The 12,802-nt window shown below is 32.8% G+C and overlaps 1 protein-coding gene across 1 annotated transcript; it reads right to left on the reverse strand.

The window, feature by feature from the left end:
* Positions 1-2,944: 2,944 nt before the first annotated feature.
* Positions 2,945-11,436, reverse strand: LOC117787196. The gene is made up of 4 exons (XM_034625652.1): positions 10,900-11,436; positions 9,992-10,267; positions 9,741-9,926; positions 2,945-3,448 (listed from the first exon to the last, which is right to left on the reverse strand). Exons 1-4 carry the CDS (start codon positions 11,401-11,403, stop codon positions 3,092-3,094), a joined length of 1,323 nt encoding a protein of 440 aa, XP_034481543.1. The 5' UTR covers positions 11,404-11,436; the 3' UTR covers positions 2,945-3,091.
* Between the last annotated feature and the right edge of the window lie 1,366 nt (positions 11,437-12,802).

A 12,802-nucleotide genomic window follows, 5' to 3' on the forward strand; every position in this document is an offset into this window, starting at 1 on the left:
ATAATTATATTGTCAACAAACAGACACTCAAAACAATAAGTCTGTAAAAGCACTCAATACACCAATCACTATAATGGCACCTGGACCCAAGCGCCCGCGAGAAAACACACAGCCTGAGATAAGGACAAGCAAGACAGCGGATCAAGCTCCATCTGTCAAGCTTCTGGACATCATATCCCAGCGGTTTGAAGAGCTGTTCGAATCTAAGCTGCGGGAGTCGGAGAGTAGTCTGTTGAGTATGTTGGAAGCCAAACTTGGTGCAATATCTTACGAGCTGCTGACTCTAAGCCAAAGGGTTCAGAAACTTGAAGTTGACGAAGGATCCACGCGAGCACTTTGCGACCAGGTGGGTCAGTTGGGGATGAAGATCACATTGCAGCTAAGCCACAGCAATACAAATGATCTTCGTATACACGGCATACCATGCATGGCTGACGAAAATCTCAGAACCATTTTTAACTCACTGTGCTTCGCGTTGAACATCACGTCGACTCCTAGACCACTAGACAACTTTAGGAACAGACCGGGCAAGGCAGCATCATCTATAGTTGACCCTGCAATTATAATTAAACTGGAACACGTGGGGGACAAAGCGAAAACTCTGAGAGCGATCTGAGATCTGGGCTTTGTCTTTGAAGCTCTATTTTATGTAAATGAGCAGCTCACAAGAGACAATTATGGGCTTTTTTAAGAGGCGATGCACCAGAAAAAGCATAAGCAGCTGACTGCCGCCTTTATACGGCGAGGTCAAGTTATTTTTTTTTTATTATTAATTTTTATTATTATTTAAAATTTTTTTTATTAAACTTTTTTTTTTCGTCACAAAATTGGACATAAGAAATTTTGGGGCTGGAATATGCTTTCGTCACTAGACTTTTACCTCGTGTATAGGTTTTTTTTGTGGGATTTAAATTGGGATAAATCATATAAGCTGACAAAAAACCGAAAGTATTTCAGTTCAATATACTTCTAGCTGACAGTTAAACATTGATAAACATCAACTGCATCCGACATTGAAAAAAAATACTCGTAGCGACTAAATATTTCGGTTTCTCAATTCAACCCGTGTCATTTCCAGTTTCAATGAAATACAAAATATTTAATCTCCTTTAATTTATCACAAGTTATCATCATAATAAACTCAAAGTACTTCATATCCACCCGCTGACAGTCTTTTCCTTCTATCTCCCATCTTCCATCTTTCATTGACGTGAATAATATATGTTTAATTTTGCTGATCACTGTCAAATCAATGAAATTAGTTTTGTTGTGTACACAGGTCCTTTATCATTTTGTGAAGAAGGTTGAACATGAAACTGTGCTCAATTGGCGGGAAACCCATTGAATCCCGACACTTTGCTGTCTAAATAAATAGGCAAGAAAATACAAATGGATTTGAGCACAAATGTACACATAATAGAAGCATATCAAACTAGATTAAACACGAATATAAATGTAAATACCAATATTTCCAACCACTTTTGTGGTTGTTGTAAATCAACTGAGCCACAGAAACAAACCAAATCATAGGACAGAGTGCTATACATATATTATAATTAAAAATTTTTAAGTTTCCTTGCTGATAAAAAAAAAAAACATAGAGTAAGATAAATAATACTATTGTGTGCAGCGCCGTTGCTACGAAAAGTTGCTCCCGGGGCAAAGATTTTGTCGACGACCCCTCCACCCCCTACAATTTCACATTTTTTAAGCAAATAAACAAAAGAAACATAATTCCTTTAAAAACATATTAAATTGACAACTCCAGTGGCAAAAATGTTTACTAAAATTAATTAAATGTTACTACAATAAAAACTTATAACATGATAATTAGCCCGTTACATAAAAATGGGTACTATTAGATTCGTGACAGATTATGGTACACCATTTTGAACATTTTTATCTCCGAGAATATTAGAGTTGGAGGAAACATATTGGGTTACAATACTCTTAGGATGTTGACCTATCGGAAGCTAATTTTAAAATTTGGGCAGGCCCACGTCCGCCCATGTTTTTTTTAGTAAGATCAAATATTTTAAACTTCTTTGACTATTTAAATGCTGAGTCGTTGCCATTCTATCCGCATATTGTCTGAATTTAACAATAACATCCTGAATACATACCTTAAAAATACATGCTAAAATTAAAAATTTGAAACTTTAATTTTATAATGGTTTGTTATTTTTTAAATTGTAAAATTGATTTAAGGACCCCCAAACTAAGGTATTAATTGTTAGCTTTTATGAAAGCAAAATCATAAATTACTTTACCCATAGTTGGAGATATTCGATTGATAGCAAACGGAGACTGCTAAGTCTCTCTTGTCCCATTGATGATCGTAAGTGGTTCAAATTTATTTGAAGTTTGCTAAATAATCGATGTGCTAATGCTGATGTGACAAGAATCGTTAAAAAATCGGTGTCAAATTCATTGTATGCTTTTCAAGTTCACTATCCAATATGGATTTAGTGTTAAAGTCCTGTTTATTAATTCAAATCATCAGAAACAATAAAAAGTGCCTCAAATGTTAGGGTCGATTGATTCTAAAAATGGAATTCGAAATGTACCAGTTTCTGGTATGTTTTTCTATCATCTGAAGCCACATATTAAAATTGTTTTCGCACTTTCCGTTGTCTTATTAATTTAATTTCAGGCTCAACTCCTCATTTTTTTTCCAAGTTCAAACTCTTTTTGAAATATTTCAAAATTTTATATTTTCGGCTCCCCTAATATCTTACGGCAAAAGATTGTGTGCTTATAATTTTCTCATAAATAAATTTATAAGGCGGTTATTATTTAGTTAAATATGTATTTACAATTGTAAAAGCTCAAAAAAACTTAAGGATAATAATTTAGAATCAACAAAATTTTTCTGGAATTGTTGAGAGTGATGTCAATAAAATTATGGAGAAAATTCAGTACGGTGGAGCTTCATAAAAGAAAACATTCTTTAGGTATCTTTTATTTATTTTTTTATGCCTGATTTGTGTTTGAACATTTTTGAGTTCAGATTATACTATTAATTTCTATGAATAACATATTTGTTTTTTTTTTTTCTTACAATACTTCAAAATACAAGAACGAAATCGTTTTAGTAACGAAGGCCTAAATATTCATACAGTGGAATTTCGACAACCGATTCGCTTGTGCTCATTTCTTGGAAGTCTCCACCTTGCAATAAATACAAAGGCCGTGCCAATTTTGGATTGTTTAAATAAAAATCAATTAGCGCTGTGGTACTGCGAAGATGAGTGATGCCCTTAAAGATTTTCTCGCGCGTCAGCAGATCATTTGGATACACAGTTTCGATAACCTTGTCGCCGGAGCGTTTTACCCATGGTCGCTCCTTAAGAGGCACAGTTCGACCAAAGGCGCTGAGAAGCGGTTTTTGTGTTACACGCATTGCATGGTCATTGATGTGTTTCTCGTATTTAAGCTCAATTGCCATCTGAAAACAAAAAAAATATTAGGCATAAGTTGTAAGACAAGTCAATGAACTAAAACAAATAAAAATAGTCTGCGAAATGTCTCAGAATCTAATTTTAAAGTGATCTTTTATATTTGTTACGATATAAGTAGTTGATTAAAAGTTAAAACTTAATATTTTAAATCTTTCACTTTCAAAATTCCAAAATGAGACCCTGTGCATTTAAATCAAAGCAACTATCTAAAGTGAACTATTCTTTTAATGAATTGAAATAAATTTGAATGCAGAATGAATTTAAAGGTCAAACCATGACAAAAATCGGATCAGATTTGACAAATTGAAATTGAAAGTCTGACCGACTTTATTCGATTTGACATGATTTTTACCAGAACAATAAAAGGTCTCAGAATCAAGTTTAAAGTGTTGTTTTTATGGTAATTACGATATAAGAGTTGATTAATAGTGAAAACTTTAGATTTAAAATTTTAAATTTTCAAAATTCCAAAGGGGGGAGGACCCTTAGAAACGAAAACCAGATTTAGAGCAATATAATTTTTTTCTTAAATTAATTAAATTTGAATGCAGAATGAATTTAGAGCCCAAACCATGATCAAAATGGCATTCCGTTTAGAAATCGGTTTAGTTTTGACAAAGCTATGACAGTGTGAAGTTGCTCGGACTTTGGATATAACAACTTTACAAGTCCAAATTTTTGTCAGATTTGACATGATTTTTACAGAAAATGGAAGGTCTCAAAATCAAGTTTAAAGTGTTATTTTATGCTAACTACGATAAAAGGAGTTGATTAAAAGTGAAAACTTGAGATTTAAAATTTTGAATTTTCAAAATTCCAAAGGGGACCCTTAGAAACGAAAACAAGATTTAGAGGAATATAATTTTTTTTTTAAAAATAATTAAATTTGAATGCAGAATGAATTTAGAGCCCAAACCATGATCAAAATGGCATTCCGTTTAGAAATCGGTTTAGTTTTGACAAAGCTATGACAGTGTGAAGTTGCTCGGACTTTGGATATAACAACTTTACAAGTCCAAATTTTTGTCAGATTTGACATGATTTTTTACAGAAAAATGGAAGGTCTCAAAATCAAGTTTAAAGTGTTATTTTATGCTAACTACGATAAAAGGAGTTGATTAAAAGTGAAAACTTGAGATTTAAAATTTTGAATTTTCAAAATTCCAAAGGGGGGACCCTTAGAAACGAAAACAAGATTTAGAGGAATATAATTTTTTTTTTAAAAATAATTAAATTTGAATGCAGAATGAATTTAGAGCCCAAACCATGATCAAAATGGCATTCCGTTTAGAAATCGGTTTAGTTTTGACAAAGCTATGACAGTGTGAAGTTGCTCGGACTTTGGATATAACAACTTTACAAGTCCAAATTTTTGTCCGATTTGACATGATTTTTTACAGAAAAATGGAAGGTCTCAAAATCAAGTTTAAAGTGTTATTTTATGCTAACTACGATAAAAGGAGTTGATTAAAAGCAAAAACTTGAGATTTAAAATTTTGAATTTTCAAAATTCCAAAGGGGGGACCCTTAGAAACGAAAACAAGATTTAGAGGATTATATTTTTTTTTAAATTAATTAAATTTGAATGCAGAATGAATTTAGAGCCCAAACCATGATCAAAATGACATTCCGTTTAAAATCGGTTTAGTTTTGACAAAGCTATGACAGTGTGAAGTTGCTCGGACTTTGGATATAACAACTTTACAAGTCCAAATTTTTGTCCGATTTGACATGATTTTTTACAGAAAAATGGAAGGTCTCAAAATCAAGTTTAAAGTGTTATTTTATGCTAACTACGATATAAGGAGTTGATTAAAAGTGAAAACTTGAGATTTAAAATTTTGAATTTTCAAAATTCCAAAGGGGGGACCCTTAGAAACGAAAACAAGATTTAGAGGATTATATTTTTTTTTTTAAATTAATTAAATTTGAATGCAGAATGAATTTAGAGCCCAAACCATGATCAAAATGACATTCCGTTTAAAAATCGGTTTAGTTTTGACAAAGCTATGACAGTGTGAAGTTGCTCGGACTTTGGATATAACAACTTTACAAGTCCAAATTTTTGTCCGATTTGACATGATTTTTTACAGAAAAATGGAAGGTCTCAAAATCAAGTTTAAAGTGTTATTTTATGCTAACTACGATATAAGGAGTTGATTAAAATTAAAAACTTGAGATTTAAAATTTTGAATTTTCAAAAATCCAAAGGGGGGACCCTTAGAAACGAAAACAAGATTTAGAGGAATATAATTTTTTTTTTAAATTAATTAAATTTGAATGCAGAATGAATTTAGAGCCCAAACCATGATCAAAATGGCATTCCGTTTAGAAATCGGTTTAGTTTTGACAAAGCTATGACAGTGTGAAGTTGCTCGGACTTTGGATATAACAACTTTACAAGTCCAAATTTTGTCAGATTTGACATGATTTTTTACAGAAAATGGAAGGTCTCAAAATCAAGTTTAAAGTGTTATTTTATGCTAATTACGATATAAGGAGTTGATTAAAAGTGAAAACTTGAGATTTAAAATTTTGAATTTTCAAAATTCCAAAGGGGGGACCCTTAGAAACGAAAACAAGATTTAGAGGAATATAATTTTTTTTTTAAATTAATTAAATTTGAATGCAGAATGAATTTAGAGCCCAAACCATGATCAAAATGGCATTCCGTTTAGAAATCGGTTTAGTTTTGACAAAGCTATGACAGTGTGAAGTTGCTCGGACTTTGGATATAACATACTTTACAAGTCCAAATTTTTGTCAGATTTGACATGATTTTTTACAGAAAAATGGAAGGTCTCAAAATCAAGTTTAAAGTGTTATTTTATGCTAACTACGATAAAAGGAGTTGATTAAAAGCAAAAACTTGAGATTTAAAATTTTGAATTTTCAAAATTCCAAAGGGGGGACCCTTAGAAACGAAAACAAGATTTAGAGGAATATAATTTTTTTTTTAAATTAATTAAATTTGAATGCAGAATGAATTTAGAGCCCAAACCATGATCAAAATGGCATTCCGTTTAGAAATCGGTTTAGTTTTGACAAAGCTATGACAGTGTGAAGTTGCTCGGACTTTGGATATAACAACTTTACAAGTCCAAATTTTTGTCAGATTTGACATGATTTTTTACAGAAAAATGGAAGGTCTCAAAATCAAGTTTAAAGTGTTATTTTATGCTAACTACGATAAAAGGAGTTGATTAAAAGTGAAAACTTGAGATTTAAAATTTTGAATTTTCAAAATTCCAAAGAGGGGACCCTTAGAAACGAAAACAAGATTTAGAGGAATATAATTTTTTTTTTAAATTCATTAAATTTGAATGCAGAATGAATTTAGAGCCCAAACCATGATCAAAATGGCATTCCGTTTAGAAATCGGTTTAGTTTTGACAAAGCTATGACAGTGTGAAGTTGCTCGGACTTTGGATATAACAACTTTACAAGTCCAAATTTTTGTCAGATTTGACATGATTTTTACAGAAAATGGAAGGTCTCAAAATCAAGTTTAAAGTGTTATTTTATGCTAACTACGATATAAGGAGTTGATTAAAAGTGAAAACTTGAGATTTAAAATTTTGAATTTTCAAAATTCCAAAGGGGGGACCCTTAGAAACGAAAACAAGATTTAGAGGATTATATTTTTTTTTTTAAATTAATTAAATTTGAATGCAGAATGAATTTAGAGCCCAAACCATGATCAAAATGACATTCCGTTTAAAAAATCGGTTTAGTTTTGACAAAGCTATGACAGTGTGAAGTTGCTCGGACTTTGGATATAACAACTTTACAAGTCCAAATTTTGTCCGATTTGACATGATTTTTTACAGAAAAATGGAAGGTCTCAAAATCAAGTTTAAAGTGTTATTTTATGCTAACTACGATATAAGGAGTTGATTAAAAGTGAAAACTTGATATAAAAAAATTTTGAATTTTCAAAATTCCAAAGGGGGGACCCTTAGAAACGAAAACAAGATTTAGAGGAATATAATTTTTTTTTTAAATTAATTAAATTTAAATGCAGAATGAATTTAGAGCCCAAACCATGATCAAAATGGCATTCCGTTTAGAAATCGGTTTAGTTTTGACAAAGCTATGACAGTGTGAAGTTGCTCGGACTTTGGATATAACAACTTTACAAGTCCAAATTTTGTCAGATTTGACATGATTTTTTACAGAAAATGGAAGGTCTCAAAATCAAGTTTAAAGTGTTATTTTATGCTAACTACGATATAAGGAGTTGATTAAAAGTGAAAACTTGAGATTTAAAATTTTGAATTTTCAAAATTCCAAAGGGGACCTTAGAAACGAAAACAAGATTTAGAGGGACATAATTTTTTTTTAAATTAATTAAATTTGAATGCAGAATGAATTTAGAGCCCAAACCATGATCAAAATGACATTCCGTTTAAAAATCGGTTTAGTTTTGACAAAGCTATGACAGTGTGAAGTTGCTCGGACTTTGGATATAACAACTTTACAAGTCCAAATTTTTGTCAGATTTGACATGATTTTTTACAGAAAAATGGAAGGTCTCAAAATCAAGTTCAAAGTGTTATTTTATGCTAACTACGATATAAGGAGTTGATTAAAAGTGAAAACTTGAGATTTAAAATTTTGAATTTTCAAAATTCCAAAGGGGGGACCCTTAGGAACGAAAACAAGATTTAGAGGCATATAATTTTTTTTTTTAAATTAATTAAATTTGAATGCAGAATGAATTTAGAGCCCAAACCATGATCAAAATGACATTCCGCTTAAAAATCGGTTTAGTTTTGACAAAGCTATGACAGTGTGAAGTTGCTCGGACTTTGGATATAACAACTTTACAAGTCCAAATTTTTGTCAGATTTGACATGATTTTTTACAGAAAAATGGAAGGTCTCAAAATCAAGTTTAAAGTGTTATTTTATGCTAACTACGATATAAGGAGTTGATTAAAAGTGAAAACTTGAGATTTAAAATTTTGAATTTTCAAAATTCCAAAGGGGGGACCCTTAGAAACGAAAACAAGATTTAGAGGGACATAATTTTTTTTTAAATTAATTAAATTTGAATGCAGAATGAATTTAGAGCCCAAACCATGATCAAAATGACATTCCGTTTAAAAATCGGTTTAGTTTTGACAAAGCTATGACAGTGTGAAGTTGCTCGGACTTTGGATATAACAACTTTACAAGTCCAAATTTTTGTCAGATTTGACATGATTTTTTACAGAAAAATGGAAGGTCTCAAAATCAAGTTTAAAGTGTTATTTTATGCTAACTACGATAAAAGGAGTTGATTAAAAGCAAAAACTTGAGATTTAAAATTTTGAATTTTCAAAATTCCAAAGGGGGGACCCTTAGAAACGAAAACAAGATTTAGAGGAATATAATTTTTTTTTTTAATTAATAAATTTGAATGCAGAATGAATTTAGAGCCCAAACCATGATCAAAATGGCATTCCGTTTAGAAATCGGTTTAGTTTTGACAAAGCTATGACAGTGTGAAGTTGCTCGGACTTTGGATATAACAACTTTACAAGTCCAAATTTTTGTCAGATTTGACATGATTTTTTACAGAAAAATGGAAGGTCTCAAAATCAAGTTTAAAGTGTTATTTTATGCTAACTACGATAAAAGGAGTTGATTAAAAGCAAAAACTTGAGATTTAAAATTTTGAATTTTCAAAAAAAAAGATGGAATGGAAAAAATCAAGTTTAAAGTGTTATTTTATGCTAACTACGATAAAAGGAGTTGATTAAAAGCAAAAACTTGAGATTTAAAATTTTGAATTTTCAAAATTCCAAAGGGGGGACCCTTAGAAACGAAAACAAGATTTAGAGGAATATAATTTTTTTCTTAAATTAATTAAATTTGAATGCAGAATGAATTTAGAGCCCAAACCATGATCAAAATGACATTCCGTTTAGAAATCGGTTTAGTTTTGACAAAGCTATGACAGTGTGAAGTTGCTCGGACTTTGGATATAACAACTTTACAAGTCCAAATTTTTGTCAGATTTGACATGATTTTTTACAGAAAAATGAAAGGTCTCAAAATCAAGTTTAAAGTATTGTTTAATGCTAATTACGATATAAAGAGTTGATTAAAAGTGAAAACTTGAGATTTAAAATTTTGAATTTAGAAACGAAAACAAGATTTAGAGGAATATAATTTTTTTTTAAATTAATTAAATTTGAATGCAGAATGAATTTAGAGCCCAAACCATGATCAAATTCTCATTCTCAATACTCATTCTGGATTTGACAAGTACGTTTAATAATTGTTGACTTACGTGAGGTTTGTTCCACTTGTCGGCTACGGTTTGGGCTATGGCATTGACTTCCTTTGGATCCGTTTTAACAGACGCTAAAAGCGTACGATCGCCTTTAATGGAGAATAAGTTCTTAACCTTCTCCGGTGTCATGGATGTATCCAAAGTGCCAATCGAATTAAGCCAATGAATAAAACGTTCAGCTGACTAAAAAAGATAACGTACAGAACTTGTTAATATAAGTTGATTGAGCAAACCATTTAGAAACCAACCGCATCCATCAGATTCTCCGCCTGCTCATCAAGCGTGTACACCGAATCTCCCGGCTTTGACCGTTCCACTCTCGAGTCCCAACAGACGCGTTCATCCCGCGTAGCGCACAGGAACTTCGCATACCAACTGGTCTTATCGATTGTGCGGTGTGTATGACCTACTGGCTCATCCAGCCTGAGATCGAACTTTTCAAACTCATGGTCCATACGCACTATATCCGAATGTTGGCTCTCACTGAAGTGCTCTTCCACTTTTTTTTTCCCAAGGTCCGTTATCTAAAAGGACCGTTTTCGTTATTTATTACTGCGGACGACGGCTCGCGCTAGTGACGAAAGCAGCGCGAAGGGTGCGAAAGGCGACTAGCAATATATACAGCTAATATGGAAAATTTGCAACGACTTTCCGATCAGATCGAGCTATATACCGATCAAAAGGTTTCGTCATACCTAACAATATGGCATACTTAAACTTTTGCTAACTCACCTGGCTCATGAGATAAGGTGTAAGTGGAAACATTATTATTTTTTAATTCTTATTAAAAATACGCGTCGATTGATACCTCGATCACCCAAATTCGATTACTGGTTCAAAAGATAATTATATTTGAAGTTTTTAGTGGACTTCTCAGAATAAAATGAAAAGTCAGTTTGTTTGTTTGTGTCAAAGCGCTAAAAAAAGCTTAGATTTTATGATAAGGATTGATTCCTCTTCGAAAATCAAGAAATGTTTGATCTACGACTTTTAAAAAAAAACCGCTAGCTTAGCGGGAATTTTGTATTGCTCGGCACAAAATTGGATATCAGATATTTTGGGGCATCTAGCCTTTCGTCACTAGAATTTAGCTCGTGAAGAGGTTTTTTTTGGAAGATTTTAACTTCTCTGTCGTTTTTGCAATCTGGGTACTTACGAGTGGAGCTCCATCTTGACCTTCTTCCCTGCTGTCTTGTTCACTGGCAATCTGATAATCATGTGGACGTTCATCCCGCATCTCATCCCGAATGAAAACCACATCATCTGATTTCGAATTGTCATAGGCTTGTATCTGCTTAACCCGCTCCCGCAGACGGGGTGGCAACACTAGCGAGTAGTCGATGACGGGCAAACGAGGTTGCGAAACGCAATGTACCGCGAACTCAACTTCGTCAATGACATCGCGCCAATAGGACTTTCCACGCAGACCGCCTCTCGGCCGAAGATGTGCGAAGTCGCTGATAATACTGCTTGAGCTCTTTTGGGATTGGATTGGATTCACTTCGTTCCGCAGTCCGTTTCCGTGTGCGAGTTTAGTATCCTGTGTTCCCTTACTGATACGACTCTCCCTACTATTTTGACTGCCATTTCTGCTGCGACTGTTTATACTGCTGGGATAATTGTTTGAAGGGATCCTTAACCCCTTTATGGATGTTGACATAATTACTGATTCACGTTGCTAATTCTACACCAAAATAAATCAAGTTCACAATTTATTATTTGAGCATATACAGTTGTTATGCTTATGTTTGAAATTGTTTGTTCAATAGCAAAAGCTATACATCCAATTTCATGACTTTATTTTAAAAGCTTATAATGCTTTAAAGTCTTTTGGTTTTGACACCGGATATTGAAATATATGTCAAAGTTATGCTAGCTTACAATTAAACAAATTTGGTTTACGTTCTAATTGAAAGCTCTTCTTTAAAAAGTTGTTTTTGGAACCTGTTATCCAAGTTGCATGTGCTTAAAGCTTAACCAAGAAGCTTTTTGAAAACCTTCTTAACTTTTTTGTGGATACGGGTTCACTTATCCTTTTAATTACAATGACTTAAAAAGTAATGAATTTATGAATATTAAAATTTTTTTGTTACTTATAAATACAGCCAATTATTACTTACTTTCAGTACTTTTTTACAATGTGCCTTTTTTCGTATGAATAAATTTTAGCTTTATTAAGTACTTATTTATTTAAATGGAAGATTTTTGAAAATGCTAAAATTATGAATTTTATCAATAAAAATCTTGGATATAATAATAACAGAATACTACAAAAATCTCAGTTGTGTGCTGTAAAAAGTGGACAGCAATTGAATAACGCAGCAATATTTCACCTGCACGAGCAGAAATACCAGGCGCACAGAATCAGCAGTGAGCACCTGGGGGACCAGCTGTGGAAGCTTTGATCCGCTCAGAGCGGGCCAAGCTTGGATTGGAAGTAACTTGCACGCATGCCTGAGCGCTTGTGGATCTTGTGGAAGCTAAGAGCGATCGAAATCATGCGCTTTTCTATTTTCTACTGCCACCTGCTGTAAATTTCAGTTTGCCCGGTAAATTTTGGAGTATTTAAGCCACAGTTCGCCATGAATATAAAAAGGGGCCGACTGCAGAAGCCTGCACGCCTGGGTACAGGGTATCCTACTGTCGAGTACCTGCGTGCCACTAACGAAAAACGATGTCCGCGTTAGCTACAATGTGCAGTAAACTGCCCCGAAGAATTCGATAACTTGGATTCTGCGAACCCCTACCGCTTCCCCTTCTCTATCCCCATCCCTCACAGCCTGTGTAAAAAAGAAAGATGGGATAGCCAAGTACATAAGTGACAGAGACAACTTTGCAAAAATTGTGCGCATATTAAAATTCTTGGAAAAAGCTTTTGACATAAATTAAAACTTTTTGTCAACGAAGTTAACGACACACATCCACGCATACATGTATGAATGTGTACTCATATAAAAAAAAAACAATAAAAAATATACCAAAGGTGCTGCCTTTCTTTCTGAAAAACGGAAAATTGTTAAGTAAGTCAGCATTTGCATAGGAAAATGGCCATTTTACAC

This window comes from Drosophila innubila, chromosome X (genome assembly GCF_004354385.1).
Source record: "Drosophila innubila isolate TH190305 chromosome X, UK_Dinn_1.0, whole genome shotgun sequence".
Lineage (NCBI taxonomy): Eukaryota > Metazoa > Arthropoda > Insecta > Diptera > Drosophilidae > Drosophila > Drosophila innubila.

What these genes read in the sequence shown, in the direction of transcription:
- LOC117787196 (XM_034625652.1), bottom strand. Translation starts at nt 11,403, where the DNA reads ATGTCAACATCCATAAAGGGGTTAAGGATCCCTTCAAACAATTATCCC. An exon ending in CGGAGAATCTGATGGATGCG is followed by an intron (nt 9,927 to 9,991) that starts GTTGGTTTCTAA and finishes TATCTTTTTTAG; the next exon opens with TCAGCTGAACGTTTTATTCA. An exon ending in ACAAGTGGAACAAACCTCAC is followed by an intron (nt 3,449 to 9,740) that starts GTAAGTCAACAA and finishes TTTTGTTTTCAG; the next exon opens with ATGGCAATTGAGCTTAAATA.